This window comes from Equus przewalskii, chromosome 1 (assembly GCF_037783145.1).
Source record: "Equus przewalskii isolate Varuska chromosome 1, EquPr2, whole genome shotgun sequence".
Classification (NCBI taxonomy): Eukaryota; Metazoa; Chordata; class Mammalia; order Perissodactyla; family Equidae; genus Equus; species Equus przewalskii.
This window is the reverse complement of record NC_091831.1, coordinates 81,172,518-81,198,573: the sequence shown is the minus strand read 5'-3', so window position 1 is coordinate 81,198,573 and position 26,056 is coordinate 81,172,518. Positions and strand designations below refer to the sequence as shown.

The 26,056-nt window shown below is 36.8% G+C and overlaps 1 protein-coding gene across 5 annotated transcripts in view; it reads right to left on the bottom strand.

Annotated features, from left to right (window-relative positions):
* Positions 1–26,056, bottom strand: part of PARG (poly(ADP-ribose) glycohydrolase) — a 113,396-nt gene that overhangs the window by 38,555 nt on the left and 48,785 nt on the right. For all 5 annotated transcript variants that reach the window (XR_011525167.1, XM_070569364.1, XM_070569374.1 and 2 more), the window contains 4 exons: positions 22,394–22,551; positions 11,174–11,253; positions 7,356–7,416; positions 4,949–5,024 (listed from right to left, as the gene is read on the bottom strand). Coding sequence is in view for 4 of the 5 variants with exons in the window: in XM_070569364.1 (XP_070425465.1) it covers positions 4,949–5,024; positions 7,356–7,416; positions 11,174–11,253; positions 22,394–22,551 (375 nt within the window). In the remaining variant the exon portion in view is untranslated. The remainder of the gene's footprint in view (positions 1–4,948; positions 5,025–7,355; positions 7,417–11,173; positions 11,254–22,393; positions 22,552–26,056) is intronic.

Sequence of the window (26,056 nt, the reverse complement as noted above, 5' to 3'; positions counted from 1 at the left end):
TTTCCTTTCCCATATAAATCAATCCCCAAATCAGTAGTCTTCCCAGGTGGTTGATTGCACTCTTCCATCTCACTGCAGTTAATATCTCTGCTTATTTCTTTGGATTCCAAAACTTTGTAAAGAACCTGGAAAATGGAGCTTTTAGGCAAAAGCCCCAATATCATTATATTGACTCTTGTTTATAAACCTTTTTTGTGCTCAAAGGGCCACAGATCAAGAGAGGTTTTATCTGGAAAGGTTTCAAGGTCACTTCCCCACCATTCACTATTCAATTTCCATTTATCTATTTCATATGGCTTTAATATAATTACACCTTTCTTATCTAATATGGCAATCAAACACTTGTCCTTAAAGAACTGAATAGTAATAGACCTTTTTTTGGATAATCTTTTCCTTCTGTGGAAGAATAAAAGGATGGAAATATCATCCTTTAAATTCAACTGGAAACCCCAAACTGCATGAACATTAAAATCTATTTTTTTAAAAACATACCTAAAGAGAAAAAATGAAGACATAAAACTTAGTTTAACAACAAAGATTCAACTAAATTAATATTTCCAATTTAGTTTAAAACTATACATAAGCTTTCTGTAGAATACTATGATGGGATCCCTAAGCTATTACTAATAAAGGTGAGTTACACAATCCTCAAGAGAAAGCAAACTCAACTCGCCAGCATTATTTGTTTCTCTTAAACTTACTAAGCACTCAAATGTGTCCAGCACTATGCTAGGCTCTATAGGGCAATATGTAAGAAATGGTTTCCAAGTTTGCCTTAGATTTACCCTATTTTATGAATTAGATTACACACATACACAACTTGTGTACATACATAGTCAAATACACAAAAAAACAGAACTTAGTAAGTAATGTAAAAGAGGCTTATATACACTATAGGAAAAACACACTCCCGTGTCTCTCCTTTACCCTTACACTACTACTGACACTCCCAATACTCCTGACACCAGATGTGTGGGTTTTCCACACAGCAAGCAATTCTGTGACACCAGCTGGCTGTCCTATAATTCAATTCAGTTCTGACACTATCCACCTGAAGTTAGCATCAGATCCCACAGGCTAAGGGTTCAGTCTCACAAGACTGCTCCACTTCAGGTGCCAATCATAAGTCCCAGGTTGTCACCTGTGCTTCTGCTTGACCAGCCATAAATTGGGGTTCCCATGACCCCCTCCTAGGGTTCAATAAATTTGCCAGAATAGCTCACAGCATTCAGTGTTTTACCGATTTATTAAAAAAGATACAATAAAGAATACAGATAAACATCTAGATGAAGAGATACATAGGGCAAGGTATGTATGTGGGAAGGGGCATGGAGCTGCCATGCCCTTTCCAGGCAAGTCATTCTCCCAGCACCTCCACATGTTCACCAAGCTGCAAGTTCTCTGAATCCCATACTTTTGGAATTTTTATGGAAGCTTCATCATATAGGCATGATTATCATTAACTCGGTCTTCAGTCCCTCTCCCTTTCTCAGAGGATGGAGGGGTGGGGTGGAAAGTTCCAAACTTCTAATCATGGCTTAGTCTTTTTGGTGACCAGCCCCATCTTGAAGCTATCCAGGAGTATCCCAAGAGTCACCCCATTAGAACAAAAGACAATCCTATCACCCAAGGCATTCCAAGGGATTTAGGAGCCTGTGTTGCTACTAGTGCTCTTATCAGTTAGTAAATTACAAAGGTTTTAGGAGTTCTGTGCCAACAACAAGGGGCAAGGAGCAATATATACCACATATATTTTTTTCTATCATTTCACATATACTTTGAGACTATTATCAAATACAAGACTTCTTAAAACTTGTTTGTGTTCTCTAGAGCAATTATGATATTAAATGATATTCTGAAGCCTATTTTACAAAAGAGTAAAACAAGGATATGAATCTTTTGATATGTAAAAATACATGTGAAAAGGCAGAAATTAATAGAGAGTAAAGTAGTCTTCTTTCACTATAGAAGAACTTAGAAAATACAACTGGACAAGTTCTTGAAATGAGTCAACACAGAATCAAACATATTTGAGTTTATATTCTGGCATACTAAATCAATGCTAAAAAAAAAAAGAATACCTCTAGCTTATATAGAAAAATAATTTTGGTTAAACCAGCTCATTGATTAGAATTAGTTACCTACTACATATGAGGCCTTTATGCCTTGGGTGACTTATGGCTTAAACTGTTCAATTCAACAAATATTGACTGAATGTTATTATGGGAACCATGGAATACAAAGATGAGTAAGACATGGTTCCTGGTTTCACAGCATTTAAACTCTAGATGGGAGTCAGGCACATAAGCAGAATGACAAAATAATTATTAAAGAACTTATAAGTATGTATTTGATATTTCCCAAATAATACAATTAACTAAAATTAGAACACGGGGAGGAGGATAGGGGAGCGTTACAAGAGGACGTGGCACTCAATCTAGATTTGCTGACATTCAGGTTGAGAGAATGGCTGCACAAAGACATAGGGAAAACCAAATGGAAAGAGCTGTATGAGTGATAAGGTAGTCTGGGGTCTAAGAAATTTTTACTTAATTCCAAAGGTTCTGGGAAACATTCTAAAAAGAAAAGCAACAACCAGACCTGTGTTTTAGGAAGATAATCCAGGATAGTGTTTAAAGAATGAGTTGGAAATGTGTAATATTAAAAGCAGAGAGGCTGGTTAGGTGATTGCTGAATAGTTTAGACAGGTACCACTAAAGTCTCAGGTCAGTGGGAAAGAAAGTGAAGGAAAGAGAGACCCAATAAAGAGAGAAAATGGACAGCATTCAAAAATTGAGAGATTGGCTAAGTATAATGGTATTACGAATACAAATGAGAAAGAAAGAAGGTTTGAGATCAGCTAAACTTAATTTTTACTGGAACAAGGTACATAACTAAAATGAAAAGATAAGCTTCATTCAACTTACGTACTACTTGGTAATGACAAATGAAATATATTCAATCTGTATGCTATTCTTCAGTCTTTGAACAAAAGGCCAACATATATTACTGGAAAGGTATGCATAGAAATAAATACATTAACTCAACATGTCTCTGAAAGCAGGAATCTTTTAGAAAATCAAAGTTTCTACTGCTTAAACAAGTTCTTAATAAAAGGCTATTACAGGTGAGAAATGTGTTCCAGTACATAAAAACGATCTTATGAGCCCTTCTTTATTTTTAGCCAGTCATTTTCCAAATTCACCTTACTTCAAAGCTACTTGTTCAGATTACTCAGTTTCTGAATTATAACTTGATGAAAAGAGAGAAATGATAACACTCCTTAGAGAGGTTTTGTTGTTGTGACCATTCAGCATAATGTAATTTATATGCTGCCCGAGGAGCTCTGCAACATCGGAATACAATACTCCCTGATCTCCTGGGGATGCACAGCACGGGAGGGAGAACAATTAATAGAAGCCTTTATGGTATTCTTTTAATCTACAGAGGTTTCACATTTCATCTGTAATATATTCTAGGGAAGGGGGGAATCTCAACCTTGAATGTTGTTAAGTACTTCCTTGTCGAATTGTATTGTAACGAAAGGTCAGCACTCCTGCGGTGCTAATTAGCAGTAGCTTTGTTTATTTCAAGTGTATTAAGACTCCCTCAGTTAATCCAAGACTTTAATGTAGGAAAAACGTCATCAAAGTGGAAATGTGGGGAAGAAGTGATATTCATTTGAAACAAATTTTAACCATATTTCAAAATTAGTTTTAAATAGAAGAAAAGGTACTGATTAAATATAAATTTTTTAAAAAATTTAAGTTAAGTACAGGAGAAATATTCATTCGGTTATCCTAAGTGTTTCTGCTTATAATCTCAAATAATCACTGGGAGAAAGTGATTTAAAACAAAACATGGTTTGCCTCTTTGAAGATTTTACTTACAAATACGTCTAAATAAAACGCCATTCTAAAAAGAATCTGTTTCATTAGGCACTTAGAGCATAAATATGTAATAACTAGCCAAATGCAAATCAGTCTAGCCATTTCACAATAAACGTTAAGTTATTCAAACAAATCAGTCTACTCCCAGGCAACTGGTTTATTTAGCTTCTGACCCAATATAAGCATCAAATAAGGATCTAAGAAGAAAAATCCAGCTATTTCCAGTATAAGATAAGATGATGTACAAGCTTCTTTCAAGGAAAACTGAGACTGCAATGCTCTTGTAAACAGGATAAGAACAGAAAATACTAACATTTTGTCTCTGATTAGTGACTTAAAAAAAAAGACCACTATAAAGTAAAAGGAAAACACATGTTCAGGCTAGGTGTCACAACAACTTAAAGCTAGATACACAGGGTTTTTTATTCGTTAACTCCTTTTTCCAGAAATATCTTTTTTAAGTAGAGGCAGTAACACAGATTAATAACAAAAATCGAGATATGGACAAAATTAACTGCTCTAAAACCGGGAAAAGACAGCAAGCATAGCTGGCTCACAGGCCTAAAACTATTACATATGGGAGAGAGGACTTTCTTATCAATCAGCTTTAGATGTCTGCCTCCTAGACCTAAACAAGGTTGGTGGCAGAAAAACATCTCAAGCTGGCCATCATTTAGGGCAGAACAAGAGCCTTTAAAGAAAAAGAACAAAACTGCCTGGTGACAGCTTGTCAAGACCATACCCTGGGAACTTCCTCCACTGTCAATCTACAGTCTGTGTCTGAACCAAGAGGCCTGATGTTGTCCAGATCTTGGGATTTTCTGTCAAAGGCTTTTTAAAGAGGCACATGTAAGAAACAGAGAACGTACACTGGCAAATAACAGTATTACCAAGGCTGTCAAGATGATCTGTTTGGTGCTTTTCTCCATTCTGCTATCATGCTTCTTTGCATTAAATCAGCTCAGGAGATAAATAAACAGCTTTTGAAATTTCCTTTGCTGTCAGAAGCTTGACAAGAGAAAGTCCCAGACACATGCACACTGCTGCGATGCACCTACCTGTAGCATGCCTTGACCGTTTCCTTCTATGGTACCTTCGTAAGTGACATGCAATCGAGTCAGGGGCTTTTCACATCTACAATTTAAAAAGATATTCCCTCATTTATTTTTTTAATGACAAGTATTTCACTACAGAAAAATCTGAAAATATAGATTAACTATAAAAGAAAAATTGAAACCACTTCAAATTTCAAAAGCCAGAAACAAATGCCTACTGTTAACATTCTTGGTAAAGATTCTCCTGCACTTTTTCTTCATATATATATATACATATACATACATATTTAAATTAAAATGGTATAACATACTGTTTTGAAACCTGTTTTTCCGCTACAAAATACCAAAGTTTCTCCTCTTTAAGAGCTGAAAAACTTCTCAAAATATTTAAAAAGTTAAGATTTATGAAATTTATTATTATGCTAGAGTTGGCAACCTAAGGAAAAATATAGAAAAAACTTGGCAATAAATCATATGATTCTCAGATGGGCTCTATTTTCACTACTTTGATAACCATGTACGTGTTGGGGGGATGTTTTGATGAAAATACATGCTGTCGAAGTTCTGATCTATGGTATTTTATATTAATAAAATTGACAGATGAACCTAGTTCACTAAGTCACAATTATTTTCTTTCCTTTTCATAAACCATGCTCACTGAGATGTCTATGGGGTTCAGGAAACACTACCCCAAAATACAGCCCCTTGGCATATTGAATACTTTAAGCGAAAGAAATTTGAGAAAACGGCAGAAGCAGGTCGGTGACTCTGACCTCCTCCCCATCTCGCCCTTCTTCCCTGAAACAGGCCATAGAATCCTCATGTGAGAGGTGCTCTCCCAACATCTCCAAAGACAAACGGACGCCAAGAAGAATCCTAACAAACACGCCTGCTGCTTCTGCCAGTTTACTACAATTACCTCCTACTCCTTAACCCATCATATTCCTCCATGACTGTCCACTCTTCATCAAACCTAGATAAAAGGACATAGGTCTGTTTCTTTGGGTCTTCATTTCCTTATGAAGGCTTCCGTGTCACATAAACTTACATAAAATAAATTTGTACATGGAGGGGTGAATGTTAAAGAAAATTAGGTCCAGAAGGAAGAACTAGGAATGGGGGGGGGGGGAGAATTATTTAGAAGACAGACTTTTAGTGAATAGAAGTATTAGATAATAACACAAGCGACCGACAATGGGATAGACCGATGTGAAACAGTGAATTTCCCATCACTGAAACTGTCTAGTCTCCATCGGTCACGGGTATTATAGAGTTGATTGATATTTTTAGTAGGCAGCTGGAACAGATGACTTCCTGGGGCCCCTTTCATCTCTAATATGTCAGGACTCTAAAATGCTATACATGTTCTCTTCCTTTTTGGCTCAATTTTGTTTTTGTTTTGTTTTTTCTGCAGGTTGTTTAATCTTTTATCCACTTCACTCTATTAATAATCATCTCAGCCATGCAGTCAGCCTCCTAAAGTAAGTTCGTTTTTCTTTCACTTCACAAATAAACATCTTTGATGGACGAAAACACCATGGGAAAGCCACCTGAGAGCTATGCCTTCTCAAGTCAACTCCCTTAGGAGGGAGTCCCTTTCACTACTAATTCCAAACAAAACAACTACAGACTATGATAAAAATTATTAGAAAGTGAATACAAGAGGCGCTGGTTAACATGAATACAAATATGGACTCAGTATGTTTGACCATGTCCTCAAGTGCAATGGAAAAGGTTGATCTATTCTTCTTTAAGTGCTTTTTCAGTACTCTAGATTAGCAAATGTGTTAACTATTTCAGCACACTAAGGAACGTACAGATCTGAACGAACTCACCCTGATTATTATCCCCCTCAGTATTTGCAGACAAATAATAAGAAAAAACCCCAGTATATTAACAACTTCCATAAGATCTGCTGACAGTACACACGGACAGCCAAACTTCAAAATTCTTGTCACTCAGATAAATGCTAGGTAATCACTTTAGATTTTAGTAAGTTAATTTACATTTTAGCTTAATAAAGAAACTTTTTCCAATCTTGTCCTCCAAAAAAAGACCTATTAAATATAAGCAAAAAAGGATGGTAAGGAGGAACATTAAATACCGGTGTTCTCTTTAGTATTAATTAGTGTCTTCACACACAAAACTCTCTAATTTTAAATAGGACTGTTTCAGAAGACAAAACTAAGGCAAGGAGTAGAAGTCAAAGGGTTGCAGACTTTGATTCCAAAGGCACGACCTTTCTAACAATGAGAGCTATCAATGGATCACTTATAAGAAGAAACTCCCCAGCACTAGGGCAATTAAGAGGTCAGGGAAACTATCTTTCCAGGGGCTGTAAAATAGAGTCCTCTCATGGTAAAAGAGTCCTTCTAATTTCAAGATCCAGGATTATTTTTATTATTATTACCTTTCCCACTCTGGAAAATCTTCAAGACTCTGTCTTGTAAATGTCACCAACCCAGTAGGTTCTACAAAAGCAATAAAAGAAAAACACACCCAAAATAAGTTTGGATTTTGAAAAGATTATACATACTCAATTAAAAAAGGTGTCTAACAACGGCTATAAAATTAATCAGGAAATACCAAGTCTAGTGTTGGAATACAACAGAAGACTGATTTAAAATAATATTTTCCTTATAGTAGGAAGTCTTTTTTATAAAATAATAAACCCTCATTGAAACACAAAACTATACAAATAACAGTACAACAGTGGGATCTGAGTGCTGGTACTTTTTGGTGAAGTTTTCTAAACTGAATATACTTTTTAAAAAATCCTTGAAAAACAGGATGCATAATGAGTTTAGCTTATACAATAAAAACAAAACTTAATTTTAATCTGTAGACTCCTTCTCAAAGAAAAGCCTTAACCCTACACGTAAAGACTGGTGAATGCCTACATATTTATGTGTCTTATAATAAAATAAAATGTCTAAGATTAAAAAAGAAAATTGTTGGCATGCCCTCTGAAGTTGACACAGCTAAGTCCAGGGCTTAGACAAGATGGAATTGCTCTACTTATAAGGCGCCTTAGCCGGAAGGAGGAATTACTGTGTTCAAGGAGGTTAGAGAATAAAGATGACATAGTTTTCAAGGAGCAATAGATGTGAGTGGATCAAAACGCAGTAAATTTTAGAGGCTAAGACCCTTTTGTTAAGTTTACTTTTTTTTTTTTTAACTCGTAGCAAAAGCAACAAATAAATCATCTGGCCAAAAGTAATTTGTCTGATTCAAATCAAAGAACAAACTCAAAAGGCCAGGCCATTTGTTTGCTTCTGTTTTTTTTTTTTTAAAAAAAAAGCTCTTAAGCAAAGAGAGAGATGTCAGGAACCATTAGTGATAATGGTGGTAGAGTCTCAGCCAAAGTTTGGCAACCATTTCATTCCTTTGCATGATTCCACATTTCTCTGCTCTCAGTCACAAGTAGTAACAACTCAAAAATCATAAGGAGTAGTTATAGTAGACAACAGGATTTTGTTAACATAAGTTATAAAATAGTCTTTAGATGTCTTACTTTCTTTAAGACAAATGGATAACATATTTAAAACTCACAAGTAATTTAGAAGTCAAACAATTCAAACACTAGAGAAGCAATTCTACTAACAGGAAACTAATGGCAGTATCACCATTCTGTAACTTAGCAGAGATGTAAGAACATTAAATGACCTTCATACACTAGGAGAGACCAAGAGAAATTCATAAATGAATACTGCTGACAAAATAAGAGAAAAGGCAGAAGAACATGGTTCTTTATATATAATTAATAACAAAAATACCTTGAGAGCATGCCTACCATCTTTCTTCCCTAAGAAGGCAACTTTCACACCAGAAGAGGTTATTTTGGTTAATCAAATATTTCCCTTAATAAAATCACAATATATACTGCATATGAATCAACAATTTTTAAATACTCCATCTGTAAGATACTTTAAAACTATATTAAAAACAATTTAATTCAGAAAGCTCTTTAAAATCTTTCAGTCTCTGTATTTCTTCATTACGAATATATAGATATGTGACAATATTGAGAAGTTGGTACTGGTGGAATTATATTTTATCAATTCTAAAAAGCATACTTTGTCATGTATTAAGTTTCTGAAACTAGATACATCTTTCATAGTCGAAGGTACCTAGCCATTGCTATTGACCTGGATTAAAGTCCAGTTCTTCCAGGGAAGATGTGCATCTGCTTCTGCCGTCTTCTGGGAGCACCACCAACCTAAGATCAGTCTAAACTAAATCCTCTGCAAGCTTTTGTGGATCACACGGGTAGCATGACTTCAGATCTCAAACTTGGAGCTTGTGGTCCAAATTCTCAGGGGAGGTTTGTTTGTCCCCTCCCTACCCCACGCCAAGGCTGACACTTGCAGTTTCCTTGTCCTTTTTCTGCATCGCCAGGTTAATTTCTCATTTATCATTAGACTAAGGGTATAGACCTGTGGTGTACCAGCTTTGTAGGGGAGGTCTCCTATGACTCCCTGACCTGAGTGTTTTTTCCTTCTTAGTGGTATATAACATAATGGCACTTCTTACCATCTACAATGTCCTAGATTCGATGAAATATGGTACCTTAAATAGGTTTCTATAGTTTCTATTCAGTAGACTCCAGAATTTTCAAATGCCAATGGCTTTTTTTCCACTTAGTACTTCCTCCTTAAGCCTATAGCTTTACATCCTAAAAACCTATAGCATGTTTCACTATATTTCTACAAAATACTAAATTACAGTGCTAAAGTGCAATGAATAAAGTAATACTAAAGTACAGCGAAAAAGCCAGAAAATAAAATGTTTAATTACAATTTATTTTTTCAGCCTAATTCCTAATACTTATCATGGTCTATAAATTTTTGGTTGAAAAAAAAAGAATGTTAGCTTTTTCCCTCCAAGTATTTAAATCCTAAAACTTAGAAAGGCAAGTTAGCTTCTAGAGAAGACATCCATGACTTGACCCCAAGGACAGAAAAGTAACCTCTGAATTACTTAGGTATAATAATGGAATTCATTCTATTTAGATTTAAAATAGCAAAAAAAATACTCATCTTTCTAATAAATTATTACAAATTCTAATTTGGTTGTCTCATAAGCCCAAGTGAGCCTTCATTTTCCTTAATATTTCATTCAGTACCGAGCACAAACTAAAAATAGATAGCTAAGAAATAAATAACCCTCTATCAAAAAAGCATATGATTTTTTCCCTTAAGTACCAAAATCCTGATAATTGATTTCCTTCCAAAAATCTGAACAATGTCCAATAGCAATACATTCAAAGGGAAAAAAATGCCAAGTACATTATAATGTGGGATTACTTACTAAAGGAATGATATGAGAAAAATGACCTTTAAACAATTCAATGATGTGTTTTAAAAGAATCCACAATCTGGACGAGCAGAAGTGAAAAGAACTCATTTCACTGGACCAGAGTTGACCTGCTATATTTAGCAAAAGCAAACTTTTGAGATGTTCTGGTTTCCTTTATAATCAACTTGCAGGAAAGGCTACCCATTGATAATAGCTAACATTCATTGAGCAGGTAACATCTCATTTAATAATTATAACCACTCTATGAAGTAATTTATCATTATTCTTTTCTTTTACAGATGAGGAAACTGAGGCTTAGAGATGTTATGAAACTTGTCCATGGTCACAGCTCCTAGGATAAGAGTGATAATATCAATCTATTATTAGTTGGTCAAGAGCAGCACTGGTTAGACATTTACCACTATCGCCTCAGATGCTGTGATTAGCCTCTGGGAAAACAAGATGGTCGAGGTCCAACAGAGGAAGACAGACATTGTTTCCTCTGTTTTATAAGACCTCTATGAACGGTGTAAAGAGGGCACAGAAAGAGAGTGATGGGTTGGTTGATCTCTGCAAATGAACTAATTTAATAGTCAATGCTTCTTTAAATAAGAACACCCAACATGTATTTCCTAGAAAATACACTTTCTTTTGAAAGTATTAATTTACTGTTTTTATTCATGAAAACTCATTAGAGTATGTTACATTGGTCTAATTTCAGAGTATATAAAACCCATACACATTCATAGCACACATTTATGTATATATATAACATACACACAAGATCTAGAGTGTAATATTGAATTATTGTTGTTTCAATGTGGTCTGGCGAAAAGGTGTACTTTGAATACAAAATGTTTTTGACCTCCCACTTGATCTGAACTGTCTCCATCAGTGACAAAAATTATAGTTAGAATGAAAGGAATTTACTTTTCTCTGTGACTCTTCTAAAGTAGCAGAAGAGTGTTTTAAGCTTCTCTGGTTTCCTTGATGAACGTCCTTCAAACAATCTGAAAGAGACCAAAAATAAAGGAGGGTGAAGGATGATTTAAGATGCCTTAATGAGTCACAAAAAACTAAATCCATATAGTTACCAAGTAATGAAAGAAATAATTCTTCCAGAAGGCAATTCTGTAATGACAGAGAACCAGATCACTACTTGGACTCAAACGGCATCTGGAGAGGACTGAAACCAACTAGAACTAGGCTTCTCAAAAGTTGTTCAAGTCAGATGGTACTCTCGTACAACTGCGTTTCTCCAATCTATCTTCCTCCAGGGAGAAGGTACCATCTGGTCCCCAAAGTCAATTAGGGCAGTGAGTTAATGCTCGATCATTTTCCCAACGGCAAACACTATTTATAATTCATAATATTAGTAGGTAGTTAAATGATTGAACAAAAATGTTATCTGAAAAAAATCCACATGATTGTGTTGGGAGGGCAGCAACGAGGACAATGACTAGTGGGTATGACAAGATATTGGTGGACAGACCAATCCTTGGTAATTAAACAAATACACCCTTTGCATGGTAACCAAAACAGTGCCTACCCTATGACATCTAGTTCCCAGCAACCTGGACTTGCACTACTTAATTTAGTTTTCTTTGAAATGACGTGGCATTGTTATTGGTAACACATAATGCAATTTATCCTGAGGAAAGAAAAGCAGGGCTTTGGCAGCATATGACCTAAGTAAGTAGTTCACTAAAAGATTTCAAACACAAAAGCATGCTTTTGGGCACAAGATCTAGCTTTCCAAAGGCATTTAAAAATTATAGAGAAATTCTGTAGCTATAAATGATGAGGTATTATTCCTCTGCCTCTACTCTGGCTTTAAAACCAGAAACCCTTCAAGCAAAAATTCACTTTAATAAGTGCCAAAATGGGTAAAATTTTTCATGATTAGAAAAGCAAGCTTATATAACTATGCAGAGAGGAAAAAGTTAATTCCATGAGAAAATTCTATTGAGCAAGTGAAATGAATTAGGAAAAGGGAAGGAAATGCATATTTCAAATGATCCTGTTTTCAATGATCTGAAATTCTGTATTCAGGGCCAATTTCTGAGAAAACAATTTATATGAATACTTATTTCCTGAAAAGAATACTAATGCCAGAAAGTATTTTAACCAAAGTTAAAAACTGATTCTTAAAAATAGTTTGAGTGCCTGTGTGATAACTTTTACTCAACTAAAAGAACTTATTTTTCTAAAATGTTTATTACAAATACTCTTAAAATCCAGCTGCCTGCCAAAAGAAAGGCTCTTTGAGAGCGCAGGTTTCAGTTTGGTTTCTTCCGCAATATGTCAACCAGAACAGAGTTTGTTTAAATCAAAATGACAGTAAAAATGAAGAAGTCACTGGGCAGTTTAATTAAACATCGTGTGGCAAATAAATATGATTTACTAAATGAATACCTTGGGATCCATTGCAAAATCCCCTTCTAGGTTTACTACTTAGTAGAGGACGCAGTATGAACATAAAGGCAGCCACCACCTATTCTTAGAGATGAACTGATGTACTATACAATTCAATTAAGGGAATAAAGCTCCTCTTCCGTAGAGCTGGTGCTTAGTGAGGAGAAAACGGCTGTCGCCCTTAAGAAATAATTCCCCCAAACATAAACATAGTCAGCGGTTTGAAAAATCACATAAAAGTTCACATACTTCATAACCATGATGACAAATTATTAACCTTAGGAGCCTCTTGGGATCACGTATATTACCCTAGTGATATGGACTTTCCTGGAAGATTAAATGGCTGTTGTTATCACCTACTACGAACAAATGAGCACCACTGTTTATTTTGCAGGTCCAAACCTAATAGGTACAAATCAAGCAGAATCCCAAAAGTATTCTGCTTATCCGTTGCTCCAAGCCTAGTTCCAAATCACTATGTAACCAAATATGCTTTCCCATCTTCCCATGGAGCAGGAAAGTGTGTGTATGGGGGTGGGGGGAGGAGGGTTGGGGGAGAGAAAGCTGGGGAAGCTGAAACAGGTTTAAAACCCTTGTGCTAATTCTTGACTTCCTTGTTGTGAAATTTTAAGTACTAACACCAAATAAGATGAATTATCCTGGTGTGAAAGCAAGTGAAAATAACATAAAGACCTAGGCAAACAGCATGAATGAAAGTCATTACAAGAGTGATGTACTATCTAAGGGACAGCATTGAGAGAGAGAGGAAGAAGACAGAAGGACTGAGGATGGAGCCTGAGAAAGGAAGAGACACAGAAAGACAGGGCAGGGAAGATAAAGAGAAGAGAAAGAGATTGACAGAAATCTGGCTGGAGACAGAGGGAGAGTATGAGACAGAAACTCACAGAGTGAAAGACACTCAGAGAGACAAACAGAGACAGAGAACCAAAGAGAATAACAATCACCAATTTTTTAACTTGTGAACATGAATTTTTTTTTAATTTAGATTTCCCAGTCCTGGGTTTTGAGTCAGCAGGCATGCATGTAAACATGCACACAACCTAGGCCATGATAACCCCTCTGCATGTAGGGAAGACATTTTGGCATGTAACTGAATGATAATTACCGATTACTAAAGAAAGCAAATAGAAAAAGTGAGTCAGGCAACCTCACTTTTGTTCTAAACAAAATTTTTTATTTTCAAGGGAATAAGTCCATCAAGGGTCAGATATTTATTAACTGGTGTTTTTCTCTCCATACATATAAAGAGAAACATAGTTTAATAAGATCTTTCCCTGAATGGAATATTGATAACATTACTGGAATTGGATTCTAGACACACACACACACACCCCCCCCATGTGATTTCAAGTTAAGAATTAATCCCATTAGTATACAGTAAATCAAACCCACAGCACTATAACCTCCACTTTAAAATGGAAGCAAATGATCATCCGGAACCCAGCCAGAAAGTCGTTCTTGGCTTTTCTGTGCAGCACTCTGCCATATGGCCCCAGCCGCATTTTCAATCCAGGGAAGAGGCAGATGTAAAAGCCTCTTGGGCTGACCACTGCTGCAACCCACAATTAATCTCTGACCATCAGTTTCTAAGCAATCTCAGAAGCATCAATGCTAATCATATTGGAAGCCTTTATATGAATGTTTAGGCCCAGAAAGGCAAGCAGGGGAAAAGGTCAGGGGTATTTAACATAACTAAGCAGGGCTGGAAGAACACAACAATAAATAAAAAAAGGAAGACTTATTCAATTTACTGACGTCAGCCTCCTACCACATACTCTTACCATTTTTCTTATTCAATCGACTAGACAGCCATAGCTCTTTTAAGACTAAATACACACACACATACAACTCCCAACTGCCAGAAACTAAAATCATAAATAGCAACTAGACAAAAAAGAGAACAGAACAACAACAGAATGCTCCATAATCAGCTTACCAAATGGCTCATCAAATTAGGTACTTGATCTTTCACAAGCCACACAAAAAAGGGGACCTGTTGGTTGTTTTCCATTTCTGGAGTGCTCTCGGAGCATTCTGCTCTTGAGAGAAAGTGAGACATAACGAAAGAGCACTGAGTTTGAACAGAAGACAGTGTTCAAGTCCCAGTTCTGCTGACAAGTCATTTACTCTCACTGAACCTATTAGTACAGAACCTTCCCTAGCTAGAAACTTCCATTCACAGAAATCAAGATGAGCCGTCAACAGCCAGCATCACTGACCACATATAGTCATCGTTGCTGTTGTTTGCTAGTGTAGGCTTATGAACATACAAACGATCTCAGTGAGGAAAGTGCAGACATCCTGGCTTCTGAGATTCCCTAAATCAACTGTGGAGACTACCACAGGCTCTACCTGCCTTAATTAATTCCCAGTGTTCTGGTGACCAAAAGAACATCCATCAGCCAGGAAGATAAGAGTATGCCTCATTTAAAATCTTCAACAGACCTACTTAAACTCTTATTTGGTGAAAATGCTATTGGGATACCGAGAGCTTACATCGCTCACGGTCATCCCTCATGGTCACTCTGGGCTGATGAATGGCTTTGGTTCGTTTTCCAAATCAAGAATTATTTCTAAGGTGGGGCCAGCCCAGTGGTGCAGCGGTTAAGTTTGCATGTTCTGCTTCAGCAGTCCAGGGTTCTCCCGCTCGGATCCCGGGTGAGGACCCACGCACTGCTTGTCAAGCCATGCTGTCTGTGGCGGGCATCCCACATATAAAGTAGAAGAAGATGGGCACAGATGTTAGCTCAGGGCCAGTCTTCCTCAGCAAAAAGAGGAGGATTGGCAGCAGATGTTAGCTCAGGGCTAATCTTCCTCAAAAAAAAAAAAAAAGAAAAGAATTTCTAAGGATAGTTCGAATTTCTGACTAGCTACACAGTAAGTAGTATTAATCCAGTTCATTCAAAGGGAGGGGTGCATGGCAGAAGGGGTAAGAGATACAGCTTCTAGAGGCCGACAATATACTGAGTTTGAATCCCAATTATACCAGTTAACTTGGTGAAGTAATCTACCCTCTATAAACCTCCACCTCCTCATCTGAAACATGAGAAAAACACGAATACCTAATTTGTGAGATTGGTGTGAGGATTAAGTAAAAAACAATAGCACAGTGGCTGTTACATGGCAAGTACCTAATAAATATTAGCTATTGTTACTGAGAGATATTCTCATGCAAAAAAAAATTTCAGATAATGCTGAGTAAGCAAAGGTCCTTGGGCTGGAATAAGGCATTACTTAATGCCCAGCAAAAAAATCAACACTCATTTACATAAAATGTTTACATTGTTCTAATCCATAGTCCCTTCATTAAGAAAAATGGCTCAGCCTCACTTCCCATCAAGCCTAACATGCTGACACTCAGAGCCAACCAGCTCAGTCTTCAGGATAAACAACCATGAACAATGAAAAAGATAAAGGTGCCATTGACAAGAAGTCTGAGCATTCCCCTGTCAGAAGTTTAACTGAAAAACAAAGATGCTTTAAAATTAAAACATATATTAAAATTAATATAAATTCTGATAAATGGTGGCAGGAAATGAGAAGTCATGGAAGCCAAGGCTTCCCAAGACTCCTTGACTTCTACCTGTCAGCCATCCCAAACTCGTGTTCCATTTTACTATTGGGAAAAGGAGACTGTCAGCGTGGCAAGTGCCCGGCCCGAGGGCCCTGTGGGCTTGGGTCTCTTTTACATGCTGAACGGAAAAGTGAAGGTGAAGGGAGGTAATGACACGGTGTCTGCGGGGCTATAATTAGGAAGGAAGAAGCTACCCACACTAGCTTTTCGAGAAAGGCTCAAAAAATCTGTGGGATTCCACTCGCAAAATCAAATTACAAAAATCATCACTCTTTTTATCAATTTTGTCTTCTGCTCCATTTCTGATCGTTGCTTGTTCCTCCTCTTAAGTAACTATTTTCTTCTGACTATAAAAGTAATATACACTCATTATAAACAACCTGATAAATATAGAAAAAGATGAACTGAAAGTGTTCAATGTTTTTCTCACCAGTCAATGGTAATCATATTTTGATGCATTTTCTTGTCAGTCTATTTTCCATGCTCATACATCTATATGTACAGATGTAAACACAGAAGTATATTAATAGATACAGATGTTTTAACATAATTGAGATTGTATTCTATATACAATTTTTTATTCCTTGTTAAAATCTACAATTGCTGATTCTAATCACGCTTAACTTTCTATCCCTTTCTTGTGCTTTTTCTTTTTTTACTGGTGGGGAATGCATATTTATAGTTATCCACAGAGAACCTTAAGCTTTTCTGAGGAAAGTGCTATAAACATTTAACCAAGATGTAGGACTAAAGTTCTCTGTGAAGAGTTTAAATATTGAATTCTTAATGAGCGAAACCATGTCTGGAATTTGCTTTAAAATATCCTATGAAAAAAATGTGGGGTTAGATAGGAGAAAAACAGAAGAAAAAAATCCAAACTGCTAAGTATTGAAGTTGGGTGATTAAAATATGGGTTCACCATACTGTACTCTTTATTTTTTAGAATGTTTGAAAGTACCCATAATACCATTGTCTTTTTTTTTAATAAGATTGGCACCTGAGCTAACAACTGTTGCCAATCTTCTTCTTCTTCTCTTTTTTTTTCTGCTTTATCTCCTGCAACCCCCTGTACATAGCTGTATATCTTAGTTGCAGGTCCTTTTAGTTGTGGCATGTGGGACACTGCCTCAACGTGGCCTGACGAGCGGGGCCATGTCCGCGCCTAGGATCCGAACCAGCGAAACCCTGGGCTGCTGCAGTGGAGCATGTGAACTTAACCACTCAGCCACTGGGTCAGTCCCCCCATAATACTGTTTTTAAAAATAACATTTTTTAGAGAAGAGGCTTTCTGATACAATCTTAACTTAGTAAGAGAATGCACAGTTCTTATCCAAAAAATTAAAAATTTAAGAAGTTTACAACTGTTTGACTTAACTGTAATTGAGAAAGCTTGTAACTAAGACATCAAAGGTTTATCTTAGAGACCATCGAGATACATGCACTAGCTGATTACTCATTCCACAAAAACAAATCGTAAGTAGCCATTGAAACACTAATTCTAAAGCATTATTAATTAGAGCTACTTCTTACCAAAACCAAAAACCAGGATAACAACCCCAAAACCACTGTCTTCTGAATTTTGGATAGAAATTTTATAATTTACAGCATGTCTGCCAGATCCTAGAGCTGAAAAATACTTATTCTGAATAAAACAGAGAGGCTATTTACTCTTTGGAGAATCCTTATTATTAATATAATACTCTTCATGGAAACAGATAATTGTATTTCTACAAAATTAAATTTCCACTTCTTTACTTACATACAAAATTTGACCATTTCCGTTTCTATATTAAAAAAGAAAACCTGTGAGGGATGCATAGCCCTTAACTACTAGTGAGTCTACTTGTATAGTAGAGAAAATTCTTAAATAACTTCTCAAATAAGCAAAAAAATATGTATTAAATAAACAGGTTCCTTATACAACTGCAATTGCAGATACCAATGCTATTTGTTTTCTCTCAATCTTACCCCAAATACTAAAGAAATTAAAGGTAAAAACTTTAATTATATGTGGCTTAAAAATAAAACATCTGGGGGCTGGCTTGGTGGCATAGCAGTTAAGTTTGTGTGCTCTGCTTCAGCGGCCTATGGTTCGTGTGTTTGGATCCCAGGCACGGACCTACACACTACTCGTCAAGCCATGCTGTAGCAGTGTCCCACATACAAAATAGAGGAGGACTCGTACAGATGTTAGCTCAGGGCCAATCTTCCTCACCAAAAAAACCAAAAAATCTCCCAATTCCTAAGAATAAGATGCAGTTTGAAAAGTAAGACAGCAGACTGAGAACGATGAGTACGTTACAGTCCTAGGACTCTGCCACTAACCAGTCACTTAATTTCTCAAATGTTTCATCTGTAAAATTTATTTTTATCCATTCAACAAGGATTTATGAAGGCCTACAATGCATGAGATTTTATGAAAACAACAAAGAACAGGAAAGATATGATCTCTGTCCCACTGAAAGGATTAAACAAGCAATGATAACAAAGTAGGGTAGGCAGTACAGTAGAAAAAGTAGAGAGCGCTAAAGGCGCATGCCCGATGGCACAAACCTGGGAAGTACCCTGGATGCCTCTTTGTCAACCTGCCAATCCAGTCCTTCACCATCACACTGACTTGCCCTTCAAATGTCTCCACACCTCCACCTCCACCACTACACTATCCAGCTACCATCCTCTCTTTCCTGGTACATTACAGTAGCCTCCCAACTGGGTAAAATCATTGTACTCTGGCCCCTTTGCAACGTGGTTCCCACACTGTAGTCAAAACAAACTTTAGAAAATGTAAATCTGAGCAGATGTACCAGCTTCCTCCCATCCTCCCATATCAATTCCTTTAATGACTTCCTCCTATTGCGAAGGATGGCCTACAGGCCCCCACCTACTTTTGCAGCTTCTCCTTTTTCTTCCAGTGCTACAGCCACACTGGTCTACTCTCAGTCCCTGGACATGTCGTGTGCTTCTCTCCATAGTGCCTTTGTACATGCTGTTCCCCCTGCCTAGAATGCAATCACTTCTCCTTTCCTCCTTGGTAAAAACTCCTCCCTACCTTCACATGCTTAGTTCAAAAGTTATTTCCTCAACGAAGGCTTCCTTTATTAAATTATATCCTTATCTAATAGAGTGTCACAATAATGTGTACCTCTCCTTTATATAACAGGTACATACAGGCTGTCATAGGAAATCAGAGAAATAGCAAACCTATCCTGGCAGGATCAGAGCTATCAGAAACAGTGATACGTGAAATGAGCCTTGAAGGAGGAACAAAAGCCACATGGAGGAGAGAAAGGCACGGAAGTCAGAAACTGGCCTGTCCTTTCTCTTGTACCCCAAGGCACTTAACACGCTGTGGAGAGACTGTAATTGCTCATTGTATATTTGAACTAAACTGACTAAATACTATTCTCAAACAAACTTAGCTAATGCACCGATTTTGAAAAAGAAGTTAAAAACATGCCCCTTACAACTGGTATTTACACAACCAAACAGGCTATGATATAAAATGGACAATGTTGCTGAGATTTTAAAGAAATTCTCTTACAAAGATGACATCATTTTTTGTTTGTTGCTACACTCCTCCTTAGTGTTGATAATGGAGAGTACTATATGTGATAACAAAGATTTTCATTGATATTTTAATGTTTGAAAGGCTTAAAAATATAGCCCAAGAATTACTACAGTCTAAAAGTAGTCTTACATTCAAATCATCTGCTATGCTTTCATTTACCAAATAAATAAAATAAAACACAATAAATGTACTGAAGTGGCTTAGTTTTAATAAAAATTTTTATTAGGTACTAACCAGCTGACCTAGAATTTTTCTCATCTTAAGAGAGAAAAGCATTCTACATTTCAAGAGGCTAAAAATAACGCTCTTTGGATGACAATTCTGCGTCACTGCAGAGAACTGTGAATCTATCTCTCCACTGCCTTCTGGAGTTGTCAGAAAAGTAAGTGGCACTTGAAACCATGACACTCTAGTAGCAATGAGCACAACTATCACCAGATCTTGGTCTCTAAATACCATTCTCCAATAAATCTTAAGTTCAAGTTTCCTTGGAAAAATGGTTGATTCCAAAGCCGCGTCATGGAAAATATAAGATGAGCCTGAAATATCTTGTGATGCCAGAAAGTTAGAAAATGCTCAAAACAAATGTTGGGGGCTTGTCAAAAGAACACAGAAGCCAAGCTGAAGGAGCCCTAGTGGCCAACGCTAGAATAATTTGAGCAGCAAAATAAATAACAGTGTTAAATTTTAACTGACGGACTAAAATAAATATCCGTAAGTCTATTCTGATATAAAAAAATGAAAAGGGATAGCTCTTCCTTACAATCCAATTAATAAATGTGGAAGGAAAGAGGGAAATAGAAAAATCACACTAAGTAAATACTACAGTAGTAATGTTTGCAGACAAGATCCACCAATGGATACTAAAATTAGGGGGGGAAATGTGAGGCAAAACATTTGTATAGTGTCAACAGATCTCCCAAGATATTTACTGATCCCAAAGGAAAAGATCGTAATTATGCAGTGGAAAACCCAGCAGACATCATCTTACTGAGTCAGGTGATCACTACTAAGAAGACACATCCACATCATGAGTTCACTCACGTGATGCACTGAGAAGGACACAACATGAGTTCTGTGATACTCCTGCCAAAGTGCATGACTTTACGCCATTTGTGAAAAAATGTCAGCGAAACCCAGACTAAGTAACATTCTATAACTGATGAGCAGTCTTCAAAAGTGTCAAAGTCATGAAAGAAAAGGAAAAACTAAGGAATGGGGTGGAGGAGACTAAGGAAACTAAATGCAACGTGGGATACTTGGAGGATCCTGGAACAGAAAAATACAGTAAAAAACCTGGTGGAATTCAAATAAGGTCTGTAGTTCAGTTAAAAGTATCACACCAATGTTAACTTCCTGCTTTTGATAATTTCACTGTGGCAACATAGTATGGTTACATAGTAATGTGACCATAAGGGTAAAGCTAGGTGAGTTGTACACAGGAATTCCAGGTACTATTTTTGCAACTTTCTTACACGTCTAAAATTAATTCAAAATAAAAAGTTTTAAAAGAAACAACATTAAAAGGGCAAACTAATATAAGTGACACTACTGCAACTTTGAAGACAAAAACAAAACGGCATACAAAACTGTGACTTCGCTCCCTGACTGCACCTCTTACTCTGCACCCTGCCCACACTGTCCCACCCACAGAGGCAGGAGTGGGGATAAGAGGAAGGTAGCGCAGGAGGACATTACACTCAACCTACTGGGAAAGAGGAGCATACTTTGTAGCAATTTTCTGAAGGCCCTCTCCTGACACTAGGGAAGAAAACTCACATTCTACTCAGAGTTGCCAATAAAGATAATTCTCAGGTGGAAAAAGAAAGAGAGGTTTAGGAGGGGGGAGTGGGAGAGAGGAAAAAAAATGATACTTATTTGCCAAGATTTTACACGTGTGTTTTGTGTAGATGACAGAGAGTTATCATTTGGGAAAATGGCTAGAATCTGAAACTTTATCAATACTTTTGAAATGTATTACTTTAGTCAAATAATTTAAGCATTCTTTTATTTTCTTTTTAAAATATTACATGGATAAATTAGTCATGTCTATAAAAAGTTAAAGTTAACTTTCACTTTTGCTTTTCATATTAATAAGTATATTTTTCAAGTCTCATAAGATAGTCAGCCTTGTAACTTTAAACTCATACTTCCAAGAAAGGAGGACTGGTACTTCAGCTTTAACATTGTTTCAGCATACAAATATTATAACATACAACAAACGTTCCTGTGACTAATCACATCTAACAAGTATAAAAACTCCAGGGCACTCAGAGGAGGACAATCCGACAGGGTGGAAAGAATGTGGGCCTTAGAGTAAGAGAGACCTGAGATTAAACCTCAGCTCTGAGACTTACTGGCTCCTGGATCCTAAACAATTTGCATAACCTCTGTGAACGTTTATCTCACCTGCAAAATGGCAAAAATATCACTTAACTCAACATATTATAAAGATTAAATTAGATAATTGTACACAAAAAGTTTGGCCTACGGCAAATCACTCAATAAATATTATTAATTCCTTCCACCCTTCTCTATTTCATTGTTAAAGAGGTGTTCTCTGAAAACATACCGATTGAAGTTAATGTCCGGGTAACTAGAATACTCTGATTTCATCTTAGCATTTCGCCGTGGAAACGTGCAGAAGAAAGCATTAGCTAAAAGACTGGCAATCTGTTCCTGTGACATTGTGATGGAATGATTCATCTTCTGTTTCAGGAGTGGTATTGGCTGATAGAGGAAACAAAAAATACAGACAAGATGAGCAATAATTAGTTTAGCAATTTCAAAAGCAGAGGCACCAAATTGCATTTGCTAAATTAAGGCAGGAATAATTTCAGGCCACTCTTAAATCCTTAAATCAGCAATACTGTTGAAGTCAAGGGCAGTTCATCAAGGATCATTGGAAAAATGTAGGTGTTTGACAAACTGCAGGTTTCTAGTCAATAATAACGATAGTGAAGAGAACACAAAACATTACTTATTAGTGAAAAACAAGATTGCTTTAGCAAGTAAGAAAATAAAAACACATTATCTATGTAATGAAAATTAAAACAAAGGACGAAAGAGAAAAAGGCAATGTTGAGTTTAGTTATTATTGCATATGCTAAATTCTGTTCTCACTTATATTAAAGATGGTTGGACACTGTAATTTTTCTATTTCAGTTCTAAATAAAATGACCTAAGGAAAATATTTCAATAAGTGAGTCTTTTCCCTCTAATTCTGAGTAACAATTCACAGACAATTTCTTTATGAGACCCAAATCTAATTTTATTAAAGCAATTAATGGCACATGTGTATACAGATTTATGTTTAACTTGTAAGAAGACAGCCATTTCCTACATAATCATTCCAAATTAAGGAAGATGTAGGACATTTTTCCTTCAAATGTCTTATGTCTGAAATATCTTCTAGTTATATCAATCCGAAATTCACTGACCTTTTACTTTCAGTATAATCCACAGGACCTGAGTACTGTGTTCAGTAGGTTTTATTTATTTTAAATGTTTAAACTACATGTTTTTTTTGTTTTTTTAAAGATTTTTTTTTAATTTTTTCCTTTTTCTCCCCAAAGCCCCCCCGGTACATAGTTGTGTATTCTTCGTTGTGGGTTCTTCTAGTTGTGGCATGTGGGACGCTGCCTCAGCGTGGTCTGATGAGCAGTGCCATGTCCGCGCCCAGGATTTGAACTAACGAAACACTGGGCCGCCTACAGCGGAGCGCGCGAACTTAACCACTCGGCCACGGGGCCAGCCCCTTAAACTACATGTTTTTAAAGACATGAGAGTAAAGCCAAAGACCAACTGCCAGTTTCCACATCAGTTGTTAAGTTTCAAAATGGCCCAACATAATATCTAGAGGTGCTTCTCCTTCTCCCTTTCAATAAGACCCAGAACTAAGAATCCTGGATAACTGTATTAATCTCAAACCAGGATGCATAGAGAACAGTTTGATCAACTCTCAGAATCAACACTCAAAAGTAACAGAAAATACACATCACTGCTAGAATAAGAGTTTGCTAGAAAAAGATAAGGTTAAACTTGCATTTCAACTATTTCTCTTCGGAAAATACAAAGGTAAACAAGGGAAATGTAAAGAACTTATTTTCACTTTGGTATCCAAAATTCTCTCTCCTTTTAGGCCTTAGTGATTACCATCTCTAAGAAGGAGGAAATAGAGAGCTCATATTGATCTTCTTTACCCATCCCACACATTTATTTAAAACCCAGCAATGAGTTTAGAAAAGGTGACAATGAGTCAATGGCTTAAAGCAAACTGTTACTTGATTTTAGTAAGAAATGAGTTTTTAACTACCATTTACCCAGTTATCTACAAAAATGATTTTAAAAATTAATGGTGATATTTTTAGGCTTAATGGACTTTAAACATAAACATTTCTTGTCCTCCAAATAACCAAATAATATAATTTTAAATAGAATAAACGATTTCTGTTCTCTTGGTGAGGAGAAATGCCTGAAAGCTCCTACTCGGGGAAAACTAGAGATTGTAAATCTTTTCATAAAGTGCTCAGCTAGATGAATAAAATAAATGACTGGATAATATGAACCAAGATCTTTCAAAAAGTTCATGTACAAAATTTGTTTCCTTTAATTTCCTTTTTATAAATCTAAAATTTACTTTTTAGATTTGGCCTAAAGAATGTTAATGTGATAAATTCATTAAATAACAATATATGCAATTTAACTCACCAGGAGGAGATAAGACATAAATTACAAAATGATGTGCTAAATACGATTTGAGCACTCCAGGACAGATTAACTTTGGCTGGCGGAGGTAGGGAAGGCTGCACAGGGGAAGTAAAAGTTAGGCAGAGCCTAAGAGGTAGTGAGAAACTTTACTAGGTAAGGGGAAAAGCAAGGAGGGAATGGGAAAAGAATGAACACAAAACATAATTAAGCAAATAACGTTCAACATAAACAAGAAGAGGATGAGTTTTAAAATACATTTTCCCTGCCCAATAGAAAAACTTATCTCAGATACAATGCACTAATGAGGTGAAATAAAATTGGAAATATGACAGTAAAATACTAAAAATATGGCATGATGAAAAACATTCAGTGGTTCTCAATTGAAGGTGGCATGGCCTTCAGGCACCTGGACATGTTTTTTAGTTGCCCCAACGACTGTGCTTGTGGGTTTTGGGGTGTCTCAGTGACAGACTGCAATGTGTGGGACCACCCAGAAATTGTTCACCCAAAATGTCCCTAGGGCCCCTGTGGAGCAACAGTATTAGCAGAACCCTGGATAGCCTCCATGTGGCAAGGAGACAGCCCCGTGGCCCTGTGGTTAAGTTCAGGTGCTCTGCTTCGGTGGCCCAGGGTTTCACCAGTTCAGATCCTGGGCGCAGACATGGCACTGCTCGTCAGGCCATGCTGAGGTGGTGTCCCACAAAGCAAATCTAGAAGGACCTACAACTAGAATGTACAACTATGTACTGGGGGGCTGTGGGGAGAAGAAGGGAAAAAAAAAAGAAGATTGGCAACAGTTGTTAGCTCAGGTGCCAATCTTTAAAAAAAAAGACAAAGGCAAATTCAAACCACTGTTGTGAGACGCATGGGAATAAAATTATGAAGAACAAACCAACAACCTCTTCAGGTGGTTTGAAAATATGTCCACACACTCTTTGACACTCCTTCCTTTAAGAGGCAGAGCCTAATTATCCCCTCCTTGAGTGTGCGCTAGATTTAGTGACTAATTTCCAACGAAAAAAAAACAGTGGAAGAGAGTGGGTACCCTCAGAAACTATCGTAAAAAAGGCACTGCCATTTCCTTGCTCTCTCCTTTGCGTGGCTTGTTTTGGGGAAGTTAGCAACCCTGTCATGAGGCCTTGCCCACGGAGAGGCAGATGACAAGAAATTGAGGCCTTCTGCCAACTGCCATGTGAGTGAGCCAGCTTGGAAGCGGCTCTTCCTTCTCAGTCAAACCTTCAGAGGACTGCAGCCCTCGCCTACATCCTGCCTGCAACCTCAAGAGAGACCCTGGGCCAGGACCACCCAGCTAAGCTGCTCCCGAATTCCCGACCGACAGAAACTGTGAGATACTAAATGCTTGTTGTTTTGAACCACTAAATTTTGAGATTGTTACATAGAAATAAATAATACACTCCAAACAAAATGAAATAATACCAGATCTTTTCTTTCATTTTTTAAAAGTTAATAAAGTACCAAGAAAGCTCACTTGTTATACAATATACCGCTTTGGGGGAGGGGGTAG